Source organism: Cyanistes caeruleus, chromosome 24, assembly GCF_971803275.1.
Source record: "Cyanistes caeruleus chromosome 24, bCyaCae1.hap1.1, whole genome shotgun sequence".
NCBI lineage: Eukaryota > Metazoa > Chordata > Aves > Passeriformes > Paridae > Cyanistes > Cyanistes caeruleus.
Genome location: NC_141724.1, coordinates 1,213,420 through 1,235,226, shown reverse-complemented (window position 1 = coordinate 1,235,226; position 21,807 = coordinate 1,213,420). Strand labels below are relative to the sequence as shown.

General features: G+C 45.6%; 1 protein-coding gene across 1 annotated transcript in view; it reads left to right on the top strand.

Annotated features, from left to right (window-relative positions):
- Positions 1-21,807, top strand: part of CR1 (complement C3b/C4b receptor 1 (Knops blood group)) — a 51,130-nt gene that overhangs the window by 27,256 nt on the left and 2,067 nt on the right. The window contains exons 36-66 of the mRNA XM_086861553.1: positions 33-132; positions 284-369; positions 893-1,087; positions 1,544-1,726; positions 2,074-2,253; positions 2,339-2,521; positions 2,655-2,837; positions 3,802-3,993; positions 4,535-4,717; positions 4,930-5,121; positions 5,362-5,461; positions 5,979-6,064; positions 7,065-7,244; positions 7,659-7,706; positions 7,906-8,088; positions 8,373-8,555; positions 8,757-8,942; positions 9,347-9,376; positions 9,522-9,597; positions 10,244-10,323; positions 12,040-12,402; positions 13,166-13,357; positions 13,567-13,663; positions 14,263-14,348; positions 14,675-14,881; positions 15,405-15,587; positions 16,111-16,311; positions 16,959-17,150; positions 17,969-17,995; positions 18,676-18,742; positions 20,202-20,299. Coding sequence (XP_086717679.1) covers positions 33-132; positions 284-369; positions 893-1,087; positions 1,544-1,726; positions 2,074-2,253; positions 2,339-2,521; positions 2,655-2,837; positions 3,802-3,993; positions 4,535-4,717; positions 4,930-5,121; positions 5,362-5,461; positions 5,979-6,064; positions 7,065-7,244; positions 7,659-7,706; positions 7,906-8,088; positions 8,373-8,555; positions 8,757-8,942; positions 9,347-9,376; positions 9,522-9,597; positions 10,244-10,323; positions 12,040-12,402; positions 13,166-13,357; positions 13,567-13,663; positions 14,263-14,348; positions 14,675-14,881; positions 15,405-15,587; positions 16,111-16,311; positions 16,959-17,150; positions 17,969-17,995; positions 18,676-18,742; positions 20,202-20,292 — 4,535 coding nt within the window. The 3' untranslated portion in view covers positions 20,293-20,299. The remainder of the gene's footprint in view (positions 1-32; positions 133-283; positions 370-892; positions 1,088-1,543; positions 1,727-2,073; positions 2,254-2,338; positions 2,522-2,654; positions 2,838-3,801; positions 3,994-4,534; positions 4,718-4,929; positions 5,122-5,361; positions 5,462-5,978; positions 6,065-7,064; positions 7,245-7,658; positions 7,707-7,905; positions 8,089-8,372; positions 8,556-8,756; positions 8,943-9,346; positions 9,377-9,521; positions 9,598-10,243; positions 10,324-12,039; positions 12,403-13,165; positions 13,358-13,566; positions 13,664-14,262; positions 14,349-14,674; positions 14,882-15,404; positions 15,588-16,110; positions 16,312-16,958; positions 17,151-17,968; positions 17,996-18,675; positions 18,743-20,201; positions 20,300-21,807) is intronic.

Here is a 21,807-nt window from a genome sequence, read left to right as displayed (position 1 = left end):
GTGGTGGCTGAGGAGGCTGTGCTCCCTTCCAGGGCAGCAGTGTCCCAGCCCAGGGGACCCAGAGAATGGCAGAGCTGCTGTGCTCACAGATCTCCTCCTCGGCTCCAGAATTAATTACACTTGTGACAAAGGGTGAGTCTTGCCCTGCTGAGAGGGAAGTGGATTTTCAGCTTTACACAACCCAGTTCCCGAGTCAGAACTCTTGCCTGCCACTTGCAAGGGTTGTAAAGAAATCCCAATTTAACCTCACTGTTAAATTAATGAATCCTTCTGTGTGGTCCAGGTACAAGCTGGTGGGAGGCTCCCAGAGAATTTGTGAGGTCTCTGGCACAGGTGTCTCGTGGAGTGGGGATCCTCCTGTCTGCCAGCGTAAGTAGGCCACCACAGCAGGCCCTTGGAGATGGTTTACAAGATAAAGTAAGACTTCTTTCAAGCCAAAAGTTTTGTTGCAAAAGATTTCTCAAGTCATTGAATGTGTAAAATATTTCCTTTTTCTTTCCATTTTGTTTTGGATCTGCTTCTGAAAATGGTTTCAAAGGTCTTTTATTCCTTCTGGTCCAAACTGGGAGGAAACATTAATATTTTAAACTCCCTGTTGGTGGGTAAGTATTCCTCACTGGAATCCTGGAATATTCCTCTCGCTGTGTCACTGGTAGTTATGGAAAATGAGGTAAGAATTGTCCCAGCACCTCCAGACACGGCCAGCAAGGAAGTGACTCACAGGAGGGGACAGATTTTAATTCCCACGTGTTTTCTTTCCATGCAAAGTTTGTTCCTGGAGCACTGGGGTCATTGTGTCACTGCTGAGGTGGTTTCCTCTCCATCAGCGCCCTTCCTGGGCAGAGGGTGTGCCCACATTCCCCTTGTGACCGTGCCCTTGTGCTGCCCACAGGCATCACCTGCGCTCCCCCCCCGGCCATCCCGCACGGGACACACAGCGGGGGCTCCAGGGACAGCTTCTCCTTCGGGGACGTGGTCACCTACACCTGCAGCTCGGGGCTGGCCCCGGCTGGAGACGCCTCCCTGTCCTGCAGCTCTGCGGATGGGCAGCACGGCTCGTGGAGCGGGGCAGTGCCACGGTGCCAAGGTACGGCTCGGGTGTGCCCACAGCCAGCTCTGCCTGTCCCCCTGCCCGTGGGGACACAAGTGATTTTATTTCTTCACAGCACTTCATGTCAGTGTTCAGAACGACTCAGAGCATTTGCAATTTTTCAAATCGTTTTTCTACGCATAAAATGTTTATTTGAGTAGCGCTTTGGTATAACAGCGTTTTCTTTTTGATGCTGGTGGGGAAGTACTGTTATTGCTTCAGTTTTCATTACAACTTAATTTGATTTATTACTTCTGAAACTGTTCTAAAAACCAGGATGTTGTCCCCTGATGGAGAAAAGAGCTAAGGAGAGCTTCTGGAAAAGTTACATATCACCTTGTCCTGACTGATTGCACTTGTGTTGTCTCCCTCCTTTGCTTTCAGAAGGTTGGCTTTTTGGAGGTTTTCCTGCCCTGTCCCTATTTCTCACGCTCCTTTTGTTGTCCCTGGCAGAGGTGAGGTGTCCTGCCCCCCCCAGCATTGCCAATGGGCAGCACAGTGGCAGCCCTGGGGCCAGGCACGGCCCGGGCTCCGAGGTGCTGTACACCTGCGCCGAGGGTTATTCCCTGCTCGGGAACGCTTCCATCCGCTGCACCGCCAGGGGAACCTGGAGCCGGCCCCAGCCCCGCTGCCAAGGTGTGTTTGTGGGATTTCTGTGTGTTTGTGGGATTTCTGCCTGTCCCTGGGCTCCTTCTTGGCTCTTGGTTTAATCACTGCAACCCAATCCCCAGGGAGAGGCAGGGACCAGCGGTGCCATGGGCAGGAGCAGCCCCTTGTGCCTCTGTGGGTTTCCCTTTCTGTTCCTGCTGAGCACAAACGCTCAGGAACAGCTGAATAACGACATTTTGTGTAAGAACAAGAGTCAGTAATGTTGAAATGCCCGTGACAGTGATGGCCAGGCCCAGCAGCAGGTGCTGTCCCTCCACAGCCAGGAGGGGTTTCACATCCCCAGATCTTCATCTCCTCGTGCTCTTCCCTTCCAGCAACCGGCTGCACCAAGCCGGAGATTGAGAACGGAAAAGCGACTGGCTTGGAGACCACCTACAAGCTGAAGGACATCATTTTCTTCGAATGCAACTTTGGTTATGCCTTGAAGGGCTCTCAAGAGTCTCAGTGCCAGTTTGGGGGCAAGTGGCACCCTCCTGCCCCCACCTGTGAGAAGCGTAAGTGCAAATGAGGGTGGTGGCTGATTTCTGAGCCTCTGTGAACCAGCTCTTGGCTAGCTGGGACTGTTCCTCCTCCCTGCAGTGCCGCCGTGTCCTCCCCCTCCAATTATCAGAAACGGCCAGCACGACAGCAAGGGTGTGACAGAATTCATCCCTGGCACGTCAGTGAAGTACAACTGTGAGCCGGGGTACGCCCTCACTGGGAAAACCACCGTGTCCTGTTTGCCCTCAGGAGTCTGGAGCATCCCTTACCCCCGCTGTGAAGGTGAGCTGGAAACGCTGGTACCCACAGCGGGAAGGGTGAGCACCCCTGAACTGAACTGTGACCTCGCACACAAAGGGGAAACCTCAGCTCTGGCTGCTCCCCCAGCCCCAGCTCTGCTGCTTTTCCTCCCCAGTGATCACCTGCAGCAGCCCCAGCATCAAGAACGGAGAGGTGGCCGAGGGCAGGAGGGCTGTGTACCACCCTGGGGACAATGTCACCTTCCAGTGCCAGCCAGGCTTCATGCTGAGGGGCAGCCGTGCGGCCAAGTGCCAGCCCGACAGCCGCTGGGTGCCTGCTGTCCCCACCTGCCAGCCAGGTGAGCCAGCTGGGACGGGCTTTGTGTGGTACCAGTGCTCCAGCTCTGGGTAAACCCCTAAACCTCTGCTCTCTGCTCTCTGCTGCTGCCCTGGCAGCGCTGCTCTGCCCTTTGTCCCCTGCCATCGCCCACGCCGCCCTGAGCTGGGTGTGAGCCTCACCAGCAGCAGCTCTGTCAGCCACAGCTGCCAGCTCCTCCCTGCTCAGGGACCCCTCGGTCCTGTGCATGGCCTGGGGCAACTGGAGCCTTCCCTACCCACACTGTGCAGCTGGGGCTGGCTCAGCATCCATCCCGTGCCAGGCTCAGCATCCATCCCGTGCCAGGCTCAGCATCCATCCTGTGCCAGCCTCAGCATCCATCCCGAGCCAGGCTCAGCATACATCCCGTGCCAGGCTCAAAATCCATCCCATGCCAGGCTCAAAATCCATCCCGTGCCAGGCTCAGCATCCATCCCATGCCAGGCTCAGAATCCATCCCGTGCCAGGCTCAGCATCCATCCCGTGCCAGGCTCAGCATCCATCCCGTGCCAGGCTCTGCATCCATCCCGTGCCAGGCTCACCCCGGATCAGGCAAACCTGCCAAGCTGCAGGATTGCCCGGTGTAGGCAGAGCCACACGCAGGAGCTGCGCTCTGGTGGCGCTGGGAGCTAGCTGGTGGCACTGCTCAAGTTTCCCAAAAGGAGACAGGCTTGGGTGTTTTAATGCTAAAATTAAAGATTTCTGCACTCTACAGCCCAGAGTCGTGTGAAGGCACCACACTGTCCAAACTATTTTTTGGGCATTGTTTTATCCCATTTTTTCTAAGACCACATAAATTAGGTGCCATGCTGAGTGTTATTTCATTCAGACAAACGTCAGACTACACAGAAGATGCTTTAATAACTTGGTGTTTAACAGTGCTTATCATGCACCTGTTTCTCTTTAGCTAAAGACATATTTCTCATGCCCATTTTGTTTTTTAGCAGCCGATTGTGGCACACCACCACCGCTGCTATTTGCTGAGCTAAGTGAGGAGTATGAAAATCAGACTGCGTTTCCCGTTGGGATGACTGTGAACTACACCTGTCGGCCTGGATATGTGGAACAGCCACAGATATCACCAACCATCACATGTCTTGAAAACCTAACATGGTCTGAAGCCAAGGAGTTTTGCAAAAGTAAGTTTTGGAGCTGCTTCTAATTTGTTTAAGTTGTTGTGTGCTTGAAGCCTTGTAATTTCTCCTTTACCACTCCCTCCTTTGGAAGGTTTGGGCAGACTCCTGAAAATAGTGATTCTTTTCCAATGGCACTGAGTTTAAGAAGCTTAAAATCAGCTCATCCCACCCTCTGCCATGGCAGGGACACCCCCCAGTGTCCCAGGCTGCTCCCAGCCCTGTCCAGCCTGGCTTTGGGCACTGCCAGGGATCCAGGGGCAGCCACAGCTGCTCTGGGCACCTTTGCCAGGGCTACCCGAGAGGGAGGAATTCCTTTGCAATATACCATCTAACCCTGCCCTCTGGCAGTGGGAAGCCATCCCTGTCATTCCATCCCTTGTCCCAAACCCCTCTCCAGCTCTCTTGGAGGCCCTTCAGGCACTGGAAGAGGCTCTGAGTTCTCCCTGGAGCCTTTTCCTCAGGCTGGACAAGCCCATCTTCCCCATCCTGGCCCAGCATCATGGCCCTGCCTTTTTCTCAGTTTCCTTTTGTCCTCTCTCTTCAGTGCTGCAATGCCCTTCACCTCCAAATATTGACAAAGGAAAGCACAACAGCCAGGACGTGGAGGTTTTTCCCTCTGGGATGGTTGTGAACTACAGCTGTGACCCTGGCTACAGCCTCCAGGGAGAGGCATCCATCTACTGCACCGACTCTGGCAACTGGAGCCTCCCTCTCCCTCAGTGTGCAGGTACACTGTGGTTCTAAGCTTGGAGTTGTGGATAGCCTGGAACTTTCTACCTGTAGGACTCATCCTCACTCTTCCCAAAATTCTGAATCCTTTACCCTCCTCTCTTTTTACCCACATTGCACAACGATTTTAAGCTCGACATACTCAAAATACATTTTAAAACAACTTCTGTAGCTGACATCCCCGTTTCTCCCTGTTTTCTCCCCTGACAGGTGGCTGTGGTGCACCTCCAAACCTCACCTTTGCTGAGCTAACCAGGGAATACAGAAATCAGCTGGAATTTGCTGTTGGGGACACCGTGCGCTACAGCTGCCGGCCGGGACACTCCAGACGCCCCGGAGTGCCCCAAACTCTGACTTGCCTCCAAAACCGCACGTGGTCTGAAGCCCTAGAGTTCTGCAAAAGTGAATAGCTCCATCCATTTGGTGTTGGTTGTTGGAAATTGTCTGGTTTGTGGGTTTTTTAGAGGAATCTTGAAGGAAAGGTTGATACATGGCTTTACTAGTCACAAGGTCTGGGCCGCTTTGAGCCTTTTCAAAATCACTTCTTTATTGGTGGCAGCACTCGGACAGAGCCTTAAGAAACCTCCTAGTGTGCTACACAGCTCGAGAGAGGAGTTTAAACTCAGCCTTGTTCTTTCCCAGGGAAGCAATGTAAACACCCAGAGTCCCCCAGGCACGGCAGAGTTGTTGTTCTGACAGATCTCCTTTTCGGGTCAACCGTGAGCCACACGTGTGACCAAGGGTGAGTCCCACGCTGCCTTTGCTGACTCTGAGTTGGGTAAAGGATCAGAGCCCACTCCTCTGCACAGCTCTTCTCCCACAGCAGGTCTGAACTGCAATTTTGGTTCCAATTTCACCATAGTTGCCTTCTCCAGAAAGAGAGAATTGTCTCATTTTCCCCTCCTGTGCTCAATGGATTAATTTGCAAACCAGTTTCAGTTTCCCTTCTCAGATGGCCTCAAGCAGGAGCTGAGAGTGGGAGCAAGCCCATGACACAAGGAGGCTCCAGCCCTTTGGAAATCAGTTGGGTCCTGATTTATCACCTGACCAATCTAACCCAGAGTTTTTGGGGCCAGTGTTGCTCCTCTTGGATCTGAGAAGAAGGAATTTGGTGTCCTTCATTCCCTCGTGTCAAACCAGCAGAGAGACCTTGGCGATCAGCTGGAATCAGAAGGAAATCAGAAGGAAACATCAGGGGAGGGCACAATCCAAGGTGAAGGATTTGGTATGAGCTGATATTTGTCTCTCTGTACCTCCAGGTACAGACTGGTTGGACAGTCCCACAGGAGATGTGAGATTTTGGGAAGAGATGTTGTCTGGACCGGTCTGCCTCCCACCTGTCAGAGTAAGTAGGTCACCACTAGATCAGGGCCAGAATTGCCATATAAAGTCCTTAAAATTAAAGAGCATTTCCTTTAAATAAACAGAATTAAAGGAATAAGACTATTAAAGCATAATATTCCTCTGAGATAGGGTGGTTTTTTTATGCTTGCATGTTTGGTTTCTTCTAAAAATCTTCCAGATGTAAGCTTTTCATCTGTCACAGCAGTGCAGACTGCAGAGTTGTGAGATGCCTGCGGGGACTTGTCCCCTTTTGTTTCACAACCATAAATAAGAAATCAAGTAAAAAAATGTTTTGTAGTAGAAGAGTGGTATTTTGAGTACGATTGAAATGGAATTTTCCAAATCCTGTATTGTTATCCAAAACACAAAGATGTTTTGCAAGGGTTGATCATTGCAATTAGTCTTTTCTCCAGATGGAATTGCTTTGGGAGGCAATGAGGTCGGGATAGTAAAGCACTGACAGATTTCTACCCCATTTCATGTATTTATTAGAATATATTCACACTATTCTGTTTACAGCCACAAAACTATGTTTATATATATGATGCTGTGGTACCCTTAAGGTACCTAAAAGAACTAAAACCTCTCACTTCTTGAATTTATCTTATCTGAGTCTCTGAGTCCTAAGTGTGAAACTCTTCTGAGCACACTGAGACTTCAGGATGTGCTCATTACACACGGTTTTGTAGCCCTAAATATGGATTTCTTAACCCCAAATATGTAGCCCTAAATATGGATTTCTTAACCCTAAATATGGATTTCTTAACCCTAAATATGTAACCCTAAATATGGATTTCTTAACCCCAAATATGGAACCCTACATATGGATTTCTTAACCCTAAATATGGAACCCTAAATATGGATTTCTTAACCCTAAATATGGAACCCTAAATATGGATTTCTTAACCCTAAATATGAATTTCTTGACCCTGAATATGTAGCCCTAAATATGGATTTCTTGACCCTAAATATGTAAACCTAAATCTGGATTTCTCTCTCAGGGGTGGTGTGCCCAGCCCCACAGATCCAGGATGGGAGGGTGGCTGTCCCCAAGCCCCACTACATCTACAGGGACTCTGTCACCTTCAAGTGCCACCGAGGCTTCACCCTGCGAGGCCACCCCACGTCCCAGTGCCAGGGTGACAGGAGGTGGCACCCACCTGTACCTGTCTGTGAGCGGGGTAAGAATCAGCTCTCGGGGATTATTGCACATTGCTCCTGACTTCTGCCCACTCACCGAAACCAAAGGTGGTTTTATTTCTCCTGTTAGCTCCAACTGCTTTAAGGAGAACACAGAATTTTTTCCTTTCATTTTGTGCCTCTCTTCACACACAGGAGATCAGCCAGGGCTTGGGTAATGCTGTAAGTATTGGCATGATTTGTGCTTTCTCACTCTGCTTGTTGCAATCCATAATCTACAATCTCCCCATTCCCTGGAAGAGAGGAATTTGGTAGCTGCAGGACACTGACTATCAGAGAGCAGTGATTTTTTTCCTGGAAATGTAACACTGAGGTATTACTGGGGAATGAAGGTAATTTTGTGCATTTTATTTGCTTCTAAACTCTTGTTTTTAAACTCTTAATGCTGCATTTAGATGGAGCGGCAGCACCTTACCACCAGCCTGCTACCACAACAAAGCCAGGTAGGTCTTTTACCTGAAGATTTGATTCATTAATCACTAACTCCTCTTCCCAACCTGTCCTGTTTTTTTGAGGCAACTTTGCAGAGGTTTGTGCAGGGCTGTTGGGGTCAGAGGGAGCGTTCAGCCTTCCCCAGCTGTTCAGAAGTTTTCCTTCTTGGCTCTCTGAGCTCTGTTTTGATCTGCACGTCTGTGTTTTCAGTGCTGCACTGCTCCAAGCCTGCAGATATCACCCACGGGTCTTTCCATGGCCCAGCAAAAGCAGTTTTTACTCCGGGAACATCTGTAAACTACACCTGTGAGCCTGGCTTCTCTCTGCTGGGGACAGCATCCATTTATTGCACAGCATCTGGAGCCTGGAGCCATCCCCCTCCCGTCTGTCAAGGTGTGTTCTGGCTGCAGAGAGTGGAGAACAAAGGACATTTAACAAGTTTTGCCCTGGGGGAAGGTTTGTAGAAGGTCTGGATCTGAGTACAGAATGTGTGATAAGAACAAGCTGGGGTTTTCAGCCTTTCCGAAGCCTGCTGGAGTTCCAGGGGTCCGGGCTGCTGAGTCCAGGGAATTCCAGGAAGGAATTCGCAGGGAACAGTGGAGGCTGCAGAGGGACAGAGCCTCGGTCACTCCCTGGCCACCCTTCAGCATCCTGTCTGTCTCTCCCTGATTTTCCAGCCGGGAAGTGTCTGCAGCCTCCAAACATCACCAATGGGAGGCTCAAAGGCAACACCTCTGCCACCTTTCCCTCCGGAGCCTCTGTATCCTACAGCTGCAATCCTGGTTACTCACTGCTTGGGAATGCTTCCATCACCTGCACCGTGTCGGGAGCCTGGAGCCAGCCTCTCCCGCAGTGCCAAGGTGAGTCTGAGCTTCCCTGGCTGCTCAGAATTCCGCCTGGGACTGAGGCACTTCCCACTTCTGCAGCCACGAATAAAGGAATTACCTTGCAGAATGAGAATTAATCCCTGCTTACACTTCAAGTCCTAAACAACCCACAGCTGCGTTTCTCGTATTTTGTGTTCCCTCTAAATGTCCTCTTTGTACTGCTTGCGATTTCAGAGATCAGATGTGAATTCCCGGATGTCCAAGGTGTTAAAAAAGCCATTAAAGGAAATACTTATCGCTCTGGGACTAACATCACTCTGGAATGTGATGAAGGTTACGTGCTGGAAGGAATCAGCCACACCCAGTGCCAAGAGGATTTCAGCTGGGACCCTCCCGTGCCAGCCTGTAAAATGAGTAAGGGTAAAGGAAGTAAAGATCAGAGACATGCAAATTTATTTTAAACATGCAAATGTCTGTATTTTTTAAAAAAGGAAATACACCAGGAAATATACCAAAGGAGAAGGTGTGGTTTTAAGGAATCTGCTGTTGTAGGTCTTAGCAGACACTGGCATGGGGGAGCTGTCCTGCCCCTGAACACCTGGAAGTGTCCAAGGCCAGGCTGGACGGGGCTTGGAGCAACCTGGGATAGTGGAAAGTGTCCTGCTCATGGCAGGGGGGTGGAACCAGATGAACTTTCAGAGATTCCTTCAACCCAAACCATCCTATGATTCTAAAAGGTTTATTGGTATTGATTAAGGACAGATGAGAAATGTTGTATTTTGGTAGAAGAGTTTGCTGATTTTCATTTTTTCCCTTCCCTCCAGCATCCTCCCACTCCAGGTCTGTGGGCCTAGGTAAGCATCTTATGAACATTTTTGTCCCCAGCTCAGTGGCCTCAGTGGCACATCCTCCCTCTGCTTACTTGGCAGATACACCCTGTAGTGCATTTCGTGTACTTTACAACACACGGTGAAAATAACCTGGGTTCTTCTCCCTCAGGAGCGGCGGCCGCAGCAGTTCTGCTGCTCCTGGGGGCAGGCGTTGTCTGGAAAATAATCTCCAAGCAGAAGGAAGGGTAAGGCAGCTCTGGATGTTTATTCCTGCCCCTTGGTGCCAAGTCCCTAGCTTTATACACTTGATACACTCCAAATATTTACCTCAGTGTGTCCAGGCCTTGTCATTTTGTACCCTCAGCTCAGGCTTGTGAGTGATACAGCCTGGAATCCATGGAGTGGTTGTGTCAGGGATACAGCCTGGAATCCATGGAGTGGTTGTGTCAGGGATACAGCCTGGAATCCATGGAGTGGTTGTGTCAGGGATACAGCCTGGAATCCATGGAGTGGCTGTGTCAGGGATACAGCCTGGAATCCATGGAGTGGTTGTGTCAGGGATACAGCCTGGAATCCATGGAGTGGTTGTGCAGGGATACAGCCTGGAATCCATGGAGTGGCTGTGTCAGTGATACAGCCTGGAATCCATGAGTGGCTGTGCAGGGATACAGCCTGGAATCCATGAGTGGCTGTGCAGGGATACAGCCTGGAATCCATGGAGTGGCTGTGTCAGTGATACAGCCTGGAATCCATGGAGTGGTTGTGTCAGGGATACAGCCTGGAATCCATGGAGTGGTTGTGTCATTTTATTTCAGGCCTCTCTTTCTTAAAGGAAACCAAACCCAGTGTTCTTTTACGAGGCAATTCATTGTTTCCTTCTTTTCCATGTAGCTATTATCGTACCTATGAGAACTACAATTACAGAACCCCCCTGAACTCAGCAACTGAGCACAAAGACTTGTGTCTGCCATAGGAGGTAAGGATTTACACTCCTCGGCACAAAACACCTGCTGGAGCTGCAATAACGATACTGTCACTTGTTTATACTGCTGACTGCATTGTCTCCTTGAATAAATACTTTCCTAATGCAATAATTCAAATAAAAACCTCTTTCCCTCTCATCTTCTGATAGCATATTTTCTTTTCCTGAATAGAAGATGTTTTAAATGTATTGGGCTTTTAAAGCATCCTATTTTTCTTTCTGACACTGCCCTCAAAGCGTGTCTTTCCTTCATCCACAATCTGGGTGTCAGACATTCCAGACCAGTCCTTGCTTCTGATTTAAAGCTGCTTTTAACTTGTACAGATTATGAAAAAACTGGAAAACTGTCTCAGCTGCAGCAGACTCAGAAAAGAACGCTGGACTTGGTTTCTGGGGGTTTTTATTGCTTTCACACTTGCTACAATGGTATTTTTACTTACAAGTGAATCTGCTTTCTGGGTCTATTGCAGCCAACAGTGAATTTTCACTGTTAGCAGCACTTCAACCTACAAAGTGGGACACGCAAACAATATCAGCTGGGTGATTTCTTTGAAACAAAGCATTTCCCAGAAATTCCCTCCTCCCTCTGCGGGTGGCGATGGAATCTCTAGAAATCAGTAGAAAAACAGGAAAGCTCTAATTTCAACAGCAGGATATCATCTCCCCTAGGCTGGGCATCCGTGCTGCTGCTAACCAGGCACCGGGCTCCGAGGAAACGCTGCTTACATGGAGACTGGAATTCTGTGCCCAAAAAAGGACATTTTACTGTAAATCTTGAATGCTTTTCTGCTCTCAGTAGTTACTGTGAGGATTTAACGAGGCTCAGATGGCACAGTGCAGGTGCTGCCTCGGAGGGAATTCTGTGCGCTGCTCCTGATGAAGAATATTTCCTTTATCCCCAAAAAATTGGATAACCAAGAAGATAAACCTGAGCTTTGGCAGACAGAAACATAACCCCCATTCCCTGTCTCCCTGCACCCACCAAAACACACCTGGGCAAGGTGTTAATTAATTAATGTCTTAATTACAGCTGTATTTACATCTTTATTTCCTTCCAGCAATGCTTATGTGCAGCATTCTTCTACCAATGCTTAACCTAATAAAAGCTGATGATTACAATTCTGTGTCTTCTTTCAGATCTTTAAGTCTTTTCTGTTTTGTTTTGGGTTTATTATTTTTTTTTGGCTGTCTATTTATTTATTTTTTGTTCTATTTTATTGAAGGGTTTGATCTCCTCGCACCCAGGACTGTAATGCGCTGAGGGCAGTGTAAAATGTGGAATATGTCCATATATTCCAAGATTACTTTAAATCAGGGCGATCTGTGGTGGAAAAATCTTTGTGTACTTTCAATCCTAATCCATGAAAAGGGAGACCCGAAGAGTGGAGCAAGTGCATCTCCAAAAGAATTAGATTTAATGATGAAGTAAATCATGGTGCTGCCGCATGCATTTGGCAAAATACTCACGGCCTGTGCACTTTTCAACCGAACAGTGATTATTACGCTAATAAAAATCACACCTTGGGGGTCAAACAGAGCCTTCCCCGAGCATGCGTTGAGCTGGGATTGCGTCATTAGTACTGAAATAAACTCATTACACCAGCCGTGCCTGGAAACCGCCTGAATGCTGTTAGAGAGTAGCGGCGAGTCCCGGTGACCAAGGGGCCGGGTGTCCCAGCAGCGTCCCCCGGGATCCGCGGCTGAGGGAGCCCTGAGGGAGCCGCGGCTGAAGAAGACCCTGAGGGAGCCGCGCCTGAGGGAGCCGCGGCTGAAGGAGGCGCTGAGGGAGCCCTGGCTGAAGGAGCCCTGAGGGCGCCGCGGCTGAAGAAGGCCCTGAAGGAGCCCCTGAGGGAGCGGCGGCCATGGCGGCGCCGCGCTGAGGGCGGGCCGTGTGGGCGGCCCCTCGCATGCGCACCCGGCCCCGCGCTGCGTCTCCGCCGCTGCCGCCGGGAGGGAGCGGAGCGGCCGCAGCCGCGGTCCCGCTGCGGGATGGGGCAGCTCCCGGTGCCGCTGCCGCTGCTGCTGCCCGCGCTGCTGCTGTGGCAGCTCGGCGGAGCCCGGGCTGAGGGTGAGCAGGGGCCGCTCGCTCTTTGCCGCCGCGGGCGGGCGGGCGGGCGGTGCCGCTGGGGAAGGGGCGCTCGGAGCGGCGGGCGCGGCGTGGAGCCCCCTGAGGGGCCGCGGCCGGGAGGAGGGATGGGGATCATGGGGGTCTATGGCGATCGTGCCCTGCTCTCTGGTCCCTGAGGTGCCCTCGGGCCTGCCGGGGGGGCGAGGGGAGGCAGGAAGGAAATGGCTGTAGGGCGGTGGTGGAAGCACGGGGGTTTGGGCGGTGGCGCCGGCTTTGGATCGCGGAACCGCGGGGCTCTTGGGCTGGGGGGGAGCTCCGGGCCCATCCCATCCCACCCCTGCCCTGGGCAGGGACACCTGTGCTGAAACCTCTGTCCAGTACGGCCTTGGAGACGATTTTAAGCTCCGCTTTCTTTTTCCATCACAGTGAGCTCTGTGAGTGGGGCTGGTTTGTTTTTCAGGCAGCAAACGGGATGGGTGTACGGTGAGTTAAGTCGTGTGTTTAACTACAGAAAGAGGCAAACAAACAAAATCTAGGGTCTGGAAGGAAGTGCATTGTCTGGGTAGAATGACTAAAAAACTCGAGGAAACAATGCCCTACACACGTGTGGAGCTGGATGCTGGATGCACTTAAACTAAAAATTTGGAAACGACTTAAATACATCTTTAAACACTCTTGAATGCTTCATCCTCCTGTTCTACACCTCGGTGCGTTTCTCTCCTTGTTGCTAAGGTGCTGTTTTGCTTTTTCCTTCCTCTCCCAGGCTCATGTCCCAGGCCAGAGCGGCTGCAGTACGCAGAGCTCAGCCAGAGCTCCATGGAAATGCAGGATTTTCCAGCTGGGAGCCAAATCTCCTTTATTTGCCGCCCAGGATACATCAGGGTCACGGGGATGTCACTCACCTGGACGTGTGGTGATGATTTGCAGTGGTCACGCGAGGGCGTGTTCTGTACAGGTAATTTTTTTTGTCCCCCCCTCCTCTTTTTCCCCGCTGATATTTAACATTTTCACTTGGTTTGCAAGTGGGAATTGGGGTTTTGCTGTATTTTAAACAAAGCTTGGAAAACGCTGGTGTGGGTAAGAGCAATAAGATTTTGTCTTTGTATGTAACTACAAAAATGTAGATATTTTTTTTTTCTTTTTTTTTTTTTTCCCTTCCCCCAGAGAGAAAATGTCCATACCCAGGAGACTTGGAAAATGGTTATTTTGATCCAACAGATCTTACATTTGGTTCAAAATTGACATTTTTTTGTAAAGAAGGGTAAGTGTTTTGGTGAAGTTAATGAATCCTTTTTTATGTTTACACCAGATTTGAACCAAACTCAAATTTTCTGTTCTAGTTCTGACCTGAAATCCGAATTCTACCTGTAACAAATGAAATTACAGCTGAATTTAATTTGATTCCCTGGTTTAATTATTCTTTGCATCAACCCTAAGCTTTCTAGTGAGATTTTGCAGAACTTGAGTGCTACCTCCAGTGACTTCTTTTAATGCTCCTGTGGCAGAGGGAGTAAATATATATTAATCAACTTCCATTATTGAATAATTAAATCAAAAATACTAAGTAGGTTTTTTTTCTCCTTGAGTATTGGTAATTTTTAGGACTTTAATATTAGAGGGTATTTCTGAAAATGGTGAGACCTCCACAGTTCCTTAGGGATGTCTCTTTTGTTTCTGTTTTGCTTTCAAAGTGGGACTGTCAGCAAAATAAACAAGATTCTGTTCTCATTACAGCAGAACCTCGGTGTGTTATGTCCCCTTAAGGACAGAACAGAATTAATTATAAGAACGAATTTTTTGGTGCTTGTTGGAGAAATGAGAAATTTAAGTTTCACTTCTTGAAAATTTTTACCTGTTCAGATACAGATTACAGGGTAGTGAAGAGATTTCCTGTGATATCAAGGGTGAAGGTGTTGGCTGGAGTGCAGCTCTGCCTTCCTGTGAAAGTAAGTAAATTACTGCTGGGTCTGATTTCCTATTCAGGGGGGTGGTAATTAATTTACAAACAGCTCTACCACCAACTTTCCAGTATAAAAAATGATGGGAAAACAGGAATGATTTTTTTTTTCTTAACTACTTGGCTTGTGCCTGAGGAATGACCACTGAAAAATGTCAGTTTTTGTGGTAATCATCTTATATTAAAATCAACCTCATGTTGTGTGATTTTGGGTAGCTGTGTCAGATTTAGAACGAAATGACCTTTAAATCAAGGCTTGCTCTTTGAGATGAACCATCTAACCCAGCAAAACCAATTCTTGTGCTTTATTTACAGAAATCCCTTGTGAGCCACCACCCAAAATAGCCAACGGGGTCTACGAGGAAAGGGTCAGCTACGTGTACCAGAGCTCAGTGACCTACAGGTGTCAGGATGTTCCCAAGGGCAGCGATCCCTTCTCCCTCATTGGCAATGCCACGATCCACTGCATGTCTGATGAACACTCCAACGGAGTTTGGAGTGGGCCACCTCCAGAATGTCGAGGTTGTTGGGGTTTTTAATGCTTTGCTGCAGTGTCTGTCCCTTTCTTGGGAAGCAGGATGGAGTTTGCCTCTAGGAAAGAAGGAACAAAAGCTCTGGGACAAAGTTTGGGACAGTTCCAGTGGAGGTCACGTCAGCGTGGTGGATATTGATGGAGTTATGAGACAGAATATGACTAAAATTTAAGTTAAATCTTGAAAAATAACTGTGTGAGTGTCTTGTTGGTAGAAGTGACAAGGCCAAAGTGGAGGAGCTGGGAGACCACAAATCCCACAGAAAAATTGTGTCAAGGGCAAGGATGTGGGGGTTGGATTAGGAAAAATCCTTTTCCTTAAAACACAGTCACTATGGAAGTGCAGGAATCAATGTTTTTACAAAGGTTCTTCTCCAAAAAAAGTGGTGGAAGTTGGCACGCAGGAAAAGGATGTTGTGTTTGGTGCAATGTTTGTGTTAACAAATGTTTCCAAGCTTTTGTTTTCATTTATTGACAAATGCTGGCGTTAACAAATGTTTGGCCTCTTTTCAGTGGTCAAATGTGAAGACCCCAGAGTTGAAAATGGGAGAAAAAAATCTGGATTTGGAAATTCCTACAGTTACAAGGACTCAGTTGTGTTTGAGTGTGAACAAGGCTATTTCTTGGTTGGAGCAGAGGTAATTACCTGTGAAGAAAGTAGCACCTGGGTTCCTCCAATACCAGCTTGTGAGAAAAGTAAGATTTTCTGTAATTTTTTTGTGTGTTAAAAGTGTTTTAGCTAAAACAGAGCATCATGGTGTTCTAGTGATTTCATGGGTGAAGGCAGGAGGAAAGGTGTGGAATGCAGGAGGAAATATTTGATCCAGAGAAGGAGGAGTATGCACAGTGAGGAAAGCTGTAGTATTTCTGGAGTAGTGGAAATCTTTGTGTGTCTTTTTCTAGGCAGCTCTTCAGCTCCTGCTTTCTAGAAATGATTCTAGAGCTCGGAGGAGTAATGAACCAGCTTGGATTTCTGAGCTGCCTCATCATAGACTCGTGTTACCTTAATGAATACCTACATTTATTCATTTTTATGATGATTATGATCATTTTTGTGATGTTTTAAATTTTCTGCAGGGAATATTTGTATTTAAATTTGGGGTAAAGTTAAACTTCTGACGTGTGCTGAGCTATTTTTCTTACACGAAATCAAGTTGTATTTGTGGAATGAGTTGCTGAACTATGAAGTAAACTGCATTCTCACTAAACTTGTTCCAAGTTCTTGTGGCAGCTCCTGCAGAGGTGTGTCCTGCCCCAGAGGTCCCCAATGGGCTTCTGGTTCCAGTCAAGGCTGACTATAACAAAGGAGAGTCCGTGCAGATCCGGTGCAACCCTGGCTGCTCCTTCCCTGACGGCTCTGCAGAGGTGACAGTGACCTGTGGAGAGCAGAGGTCCTGGGGTGCTTTACAGCACTGTGCCTGTGAGTGAAATCGCTAAAATCAGGAGCAGACTGGCAAGTTTGAAATGTCTGATGTAGTAATACATTTATTTATGATCTTTTAATGATTTTTTAATGATTTATTTAATGATTGTTAACAATATTTTAATGATTTTTAATGGTTTCTTTATGATTTCTTTATGATTTCTTTATGATTTCTTTATGATTTCTTTATGATTTCTTTATGATTTCTTTATGATTTCTTTGATTTCGTTATGATTTCTTTATTTCTTTATGATATTTTGTGATTATTTTATTATTTTTGTTATTTTTTTATTTTATAATTTTTATGAATACTAATGATTTCTAATGATTTTTAATGGTTCTTTTAAGATTTTTTTTATGCTTATTTTATGATTTTTATGATTCTTTTATGATTTTTGATTTTTTTAATTTATTTATGATTCTTCAATGATTCTTCAATGATTCTTCAATGATTCTTCAATGATTCTTCAATGATTCTTCAATGATTCTTCAATGATTCTTCAATTTATTTTTATGATTTTTTCAAATTATTTTTTATGATTTTTCAAATTATTTTTAAACGATTTTTTTAAATGAAATTTTATTTTTTAAATTTTTTTTTGTAACGATTTTTTTTTTTTTCCTCCCCACCCTTTTCTTTCCAGGCGAGCCTAAAGGCTCTGGTTCCACACCAGTCATAAATTATGGGAGAGTGGCAGCTGGAGAAAAATCTTCCTATTCTGTGGGAGATTTCATCACCATCGAGTGTTACACGGGGTACACCTTGCAGGGGGAGCCTCGGATTCAGTACACCGGAGACAACCAGTGGGTGCCAGCAGTGCCAAGCTGCCAGCTCAGTAAGTGCAGGCTGCAAAAACTCCCACCAGCATGAAAATACACCCTTTTGGTAATCAGGAGAAGTAGTTTGGTGCAGCTTCCTTCTTTATTTTGATGTGGAAAATAGGGTTTTTGTTATTGGCCAGGAGGAAAAACTCCCATCAGCTTCCAGCAGTTTCAGCTGCCTTAGCTCTCAGTCCTTTGGTATTAAGGAGAAATAGTTTAGTGCAGCTTCCTTCTTTATTTTGATGTGGAAAATAAGGTTTTTGTTATTGGCCAGGAGGAAAAACTCCCATCAGCTTCCAGCAGTTTCAACTTCCTTCGCTCTCAAAGCTAATCTTAAAAGTGCAGAATTTAATATAGAACATAAACCAGGCTTTTGGGGATACCAGTATCATAAAGGACATTCCACCCCTTCAACCTGTGAACACCTGCCTAAAAATTATCAGTTATATTCAATATACAAGTATTTTAAAACAATAAAACTACTAAATTAACAAAAAGAAAAAAAAATAATCACTGATTTCCACCCCTAGACTTTTTACCATCACTGCTATATAAACTTAAGGCAATCATGCTTTGCTCTTAATTAATCTTTTATCTCACAGCTTCAGTTCAAAAACTGGGCAGAAACACCATTTTATATTTAAATATTATTTTAAATATTAATTAAAATGTTAATATTCTAAGTTAAATATGTTTTATCATTTAAATTAATCTGCTTCAAGGATTGTGTTGCTAGAAGTACCTTGAAAAAGGTCTGTGAATGTTTTTATAATAATGTTTGAATAAGAAGCACCTCTGTTCCTCTTGTGACACTGATTCCTTCTGTTTTTAGGTGGATATATTATAGCCATCATCTGTGGTAAGTATTTTCTAAAACCTTAAAAAATATACAATACAAATTATTTTTTTTATGTGAAAATCCATGCTGCATGATTCAAAAAAAGATTGTTTAGCTATTACAGTTTAATTTAGTGTGAAATGTGTATTTTCTCATGTGGTGAGGCCACATTTCAAAGGCAGTTTGCAGCAGCTTGGCCACTTTGATAAATTTCAGGGCTTTTTTAAAATTACTTTAAATGAAATTTAAATTTAATTATTTTTTTTTTAATTACTGAGAGTGTGAGTAAATAACTCTGCCAGCAAACAGAAGTGTTCAGTCCATCCTCTGTCCTTGCTTTTGTTACCCCGATTTGTATAAACTTGTTAAATGTAGCCTCAGGGCCTTGTCATTCCTGTTTTTTGTGGTTCTGAGCTGGTGAGGTTTTGCCATCTTGGTGGTCACTGCTTCTGAGCTGAGCTATCTTGCAGAGTTTTGAGTAAAGAATCAATTTAAATGTAAATTAAATATTTACATGGCTCATTCCATAAATAAATTGGGCTGTGAGGGTATTTTTTGGGGGGGAGTGGAGGTGGGATGATAGACCTGTAGGTGAAAACAAGGCTATTTCTGCAAAGTTTTTTGATGCTTTTTTTGTGGGCTGGAGATGATCTTTATCACTCTAAGGCTTTTTTTTTAATTTATTTTAATTCTCCCTGAAGTGATTGTGGTAGTTGTGGCGCTCCTGGCTGCCTTCTGGATCTACAAGAAATTCTTCTCACAAAATGGGTGAGTAAAACTTCCTTTTTATCAACACTGCAGATTTCCAAACGACTGAGCCAAAGCTGTGCTGATGTTTGAAGTTTCTTGAGCTTCTTGTGCCCTTTCTTTTTCAAATGTCTGATTTTGTGTGAGCTCCTCCCAGCAGCTGACGGAAGCTAAAGCTGAATTCAACTTTGGTTTTGGTTCTGCTGTTCAGCTAAGCTGCTAATTAACACTTGCACTAATTTCAGGGGAGGAAAAACCCCGTTCTTAAGCAGTGTCCACTTGCCAAGGAAGGTTTTTTTTTGTCCATCTGTTTCAATCATGTCAGTTTATCTCCTAAAGCCAGGGGGAGTCTTGATTGTGTTGTGGGCTTGTGCTGCCAGAAGGTTTTCAGGTTTTTCTTCTCCTCCTGCAGCCCCAGTGTTGGTGTCCCTGTGCTAAAGATTTGCAAAATCAACTGTAAAATATTAGATTTGTGAGCAAGCAATTAGTGTTCAGCTTTTGATGAGACATGTAGGGTGTTTTAAACTTTGTCTTCAAAACAACTGTGTGGTTGTTTATGTGTGGTTTTTCATGGAGGGGCAGGAGATTTAAATTCCTCTTTGTGCATTGATTTTTGCTGTGATATCTGATTTTATCTTCTGGAAAAAAAAAAAATAACCCTTTTTGTCAGAGAAATTTTTTGTAAAATGCAAAACACTGCCAGTCCAGAGCAGCTTAGGTGGTGCACACAGAATGTCAGGATAAGCATCTCATCAAAACAGCGTTGTCCTTTTCCAGAATCTTTTGGGATTTATCTGCAGTGCATGAAACAAAGGAAGGGATGCTTTAAATGAAGCAAACCAGAGGGAATATTCCTGTGGTTCGTATTTGCAAGGAAGGATACAGAGAGGAGCTGGGAGAGCCCTGGAGGTGGTTTATATCCAGTCAGGTTTTGCCTTAATGTCTTTTAAATAGGCAGTGCAGTATCAACCCAAGGCCAGAGTGTGCTGCTGAGCAATTTGGTGCTTTTGAGCCACTGCTTTTATCCTGTACTTGGATATTCTGCAGCCTGGATGGGGCAAAGAGGAGCTCCTGCTGCCTTCATCCGTGGAGAGACTTCTCAGGGTGTAGAAAGCAGGAGGGATCTAAAGCAGCACCATCAAAAATTAATGACTGTGACATTCCTGAATATCTATCAGCTTGAAAAGCTTTATTGTGCCCAGTGCTTCCCTTCATCTTCCTCTCTGTGAACATCTGACTGTTTCTTGTCTGAAAACCCTGATCTAACCTCCTCTTACTAAGGCCTCCCTCTCCCTGTTTAGCATTCTGAGTTCTGATGCAGCTGAGCCTTTGTGAGCTGTTGTGCTTCCAGCCCCTGCTCCTCTCTGGTTTGTCACCTCCAAAATGACAGCAAATCTTTCCTTGGCCTCTCTTTGTTGTGTGTTTAAATTGCACTTGGACAGGACATTCAATCAGCCCTTTCTCCCCCTCTGCTGTTCAGCTCGTACACAGTTGATGAGAGTTGCAAGGAAACTTGTATTTTAAAAGCTAATGTCCCAGCTGAGATGGAAGGAACTGCACAAATGAATTAAAGAAAAGGTATAATTTTCCACTTCGTTTGGACTTTTTGCAATGCAGCTTAAGTGTCTTTTTTTTTTTTATTGTGGCTTGCTTGGAATTTCAGGAGTGTGGAATCCATCTAGCTGGGAACCTTGGCTTCCTGTAGGAAAGAGTATCCTAACTTTTCATTCATTTTGGGAAAACAGGATATAATATATAAAGAACTTTGATTTAGCAGTGTCAGTAAGAGGTTGCAGTGATTGTAAATCACATTTCTTGGTGTTGTGTTTGAAGAACGAGTAGCATATTGCCTACAATACTCAGCACTCATCCCAGTGGTGTGTTACTTTTCTTAATTAATAGTTTAATTCCCTGTTATTAGAAGCTAAAAACCTTTAAAGCTGGGCACTAAAACTCTGAAGGTAATTGTGCATCCCTTCAGAGAAAACCGGATCACATCTCTCACAAATACAGATTCATCTGCATTTTTGCTTTCTAAAAGAGAAGAATGAAGGGCCTAACAACATCTTTTGAAACCTTCTTGTGAGAAGTTGATTTCTTTTTCAGATTCAGAGTTTGTTAACCCTGAAAAGGATCAAAATACAGTTGCTTGTGTGCAGCTGATGTCCTTGCCTGTATTTTAACCGAATGCTCAGTCTGCTGAGGTGCCTGATGAGTGTTGGGGTTCCTCCTGCACTTGTGTGGGGTCAAATGAGCTCTTCCAAAACCTGGCTCCTCAAAGCTTGTTTGAACAGAACACTTTGCAGACAGGACAGCTCAGTTTGACCGTTCCTTGCCACTATTTTTTCGTTGCTATCTCAGCAGAGCTGGAGCTACAAATATCTTTTAAATCAGCATCAGTTTTTTTTTGGTTGCTTTTCTCCATTCGGAGAGGTGATGGGTTCTCTTATTCCAGCTTCATGCAAAGGTCTTTTCATGTGCATAGTCTTGATTTTATTGACTTGTAAAGTGAATTTTCAGTGTTTTTGGTGAGTTTTTATATGAAGATTAATCTCGGTGTTTATTCCAAAATAATGTATAGATTAAGGAATATCATCTTCACTCTGAAGAAAAATGTTTCTAATTCAGATAGGATCTGGTTTCTGGGTTAATTTTGCTTGGTTTTGGAGGGAAAAAAGGAATCAGGAGATAGACTAGAACAGAATTCTTCATTCCAATCTTACCTTTATGCATGATAAAAGAAATTACTGGTCTGGTGTGTCAAACCACTGGTAATTCTGGAGGTTTTCTTGTGGAATGTGGAACTCCTTAGAGACTTAGGTTTGGTATGGGGTGGGTTTTTTGTTAAAGCAAAACAGGACATACATAAGAATGTCATTGTGAATTTTAATTCTTGTGTGTTTAAGTATTGTAAGGTTGCTGTTAGTGGACTGCAGAATGGAAATCCACACAAACTAATATTTCATCTCTGGTTAGAAAATGTGTGCTGAGCAACACACCGTAATTAAAATGAATTTCAGGGTGCTGCAGGAATCCTGTAGCTGTTCTGGTGTTCGTTTTTTTGGTAATATCAGTTATGACTTGAA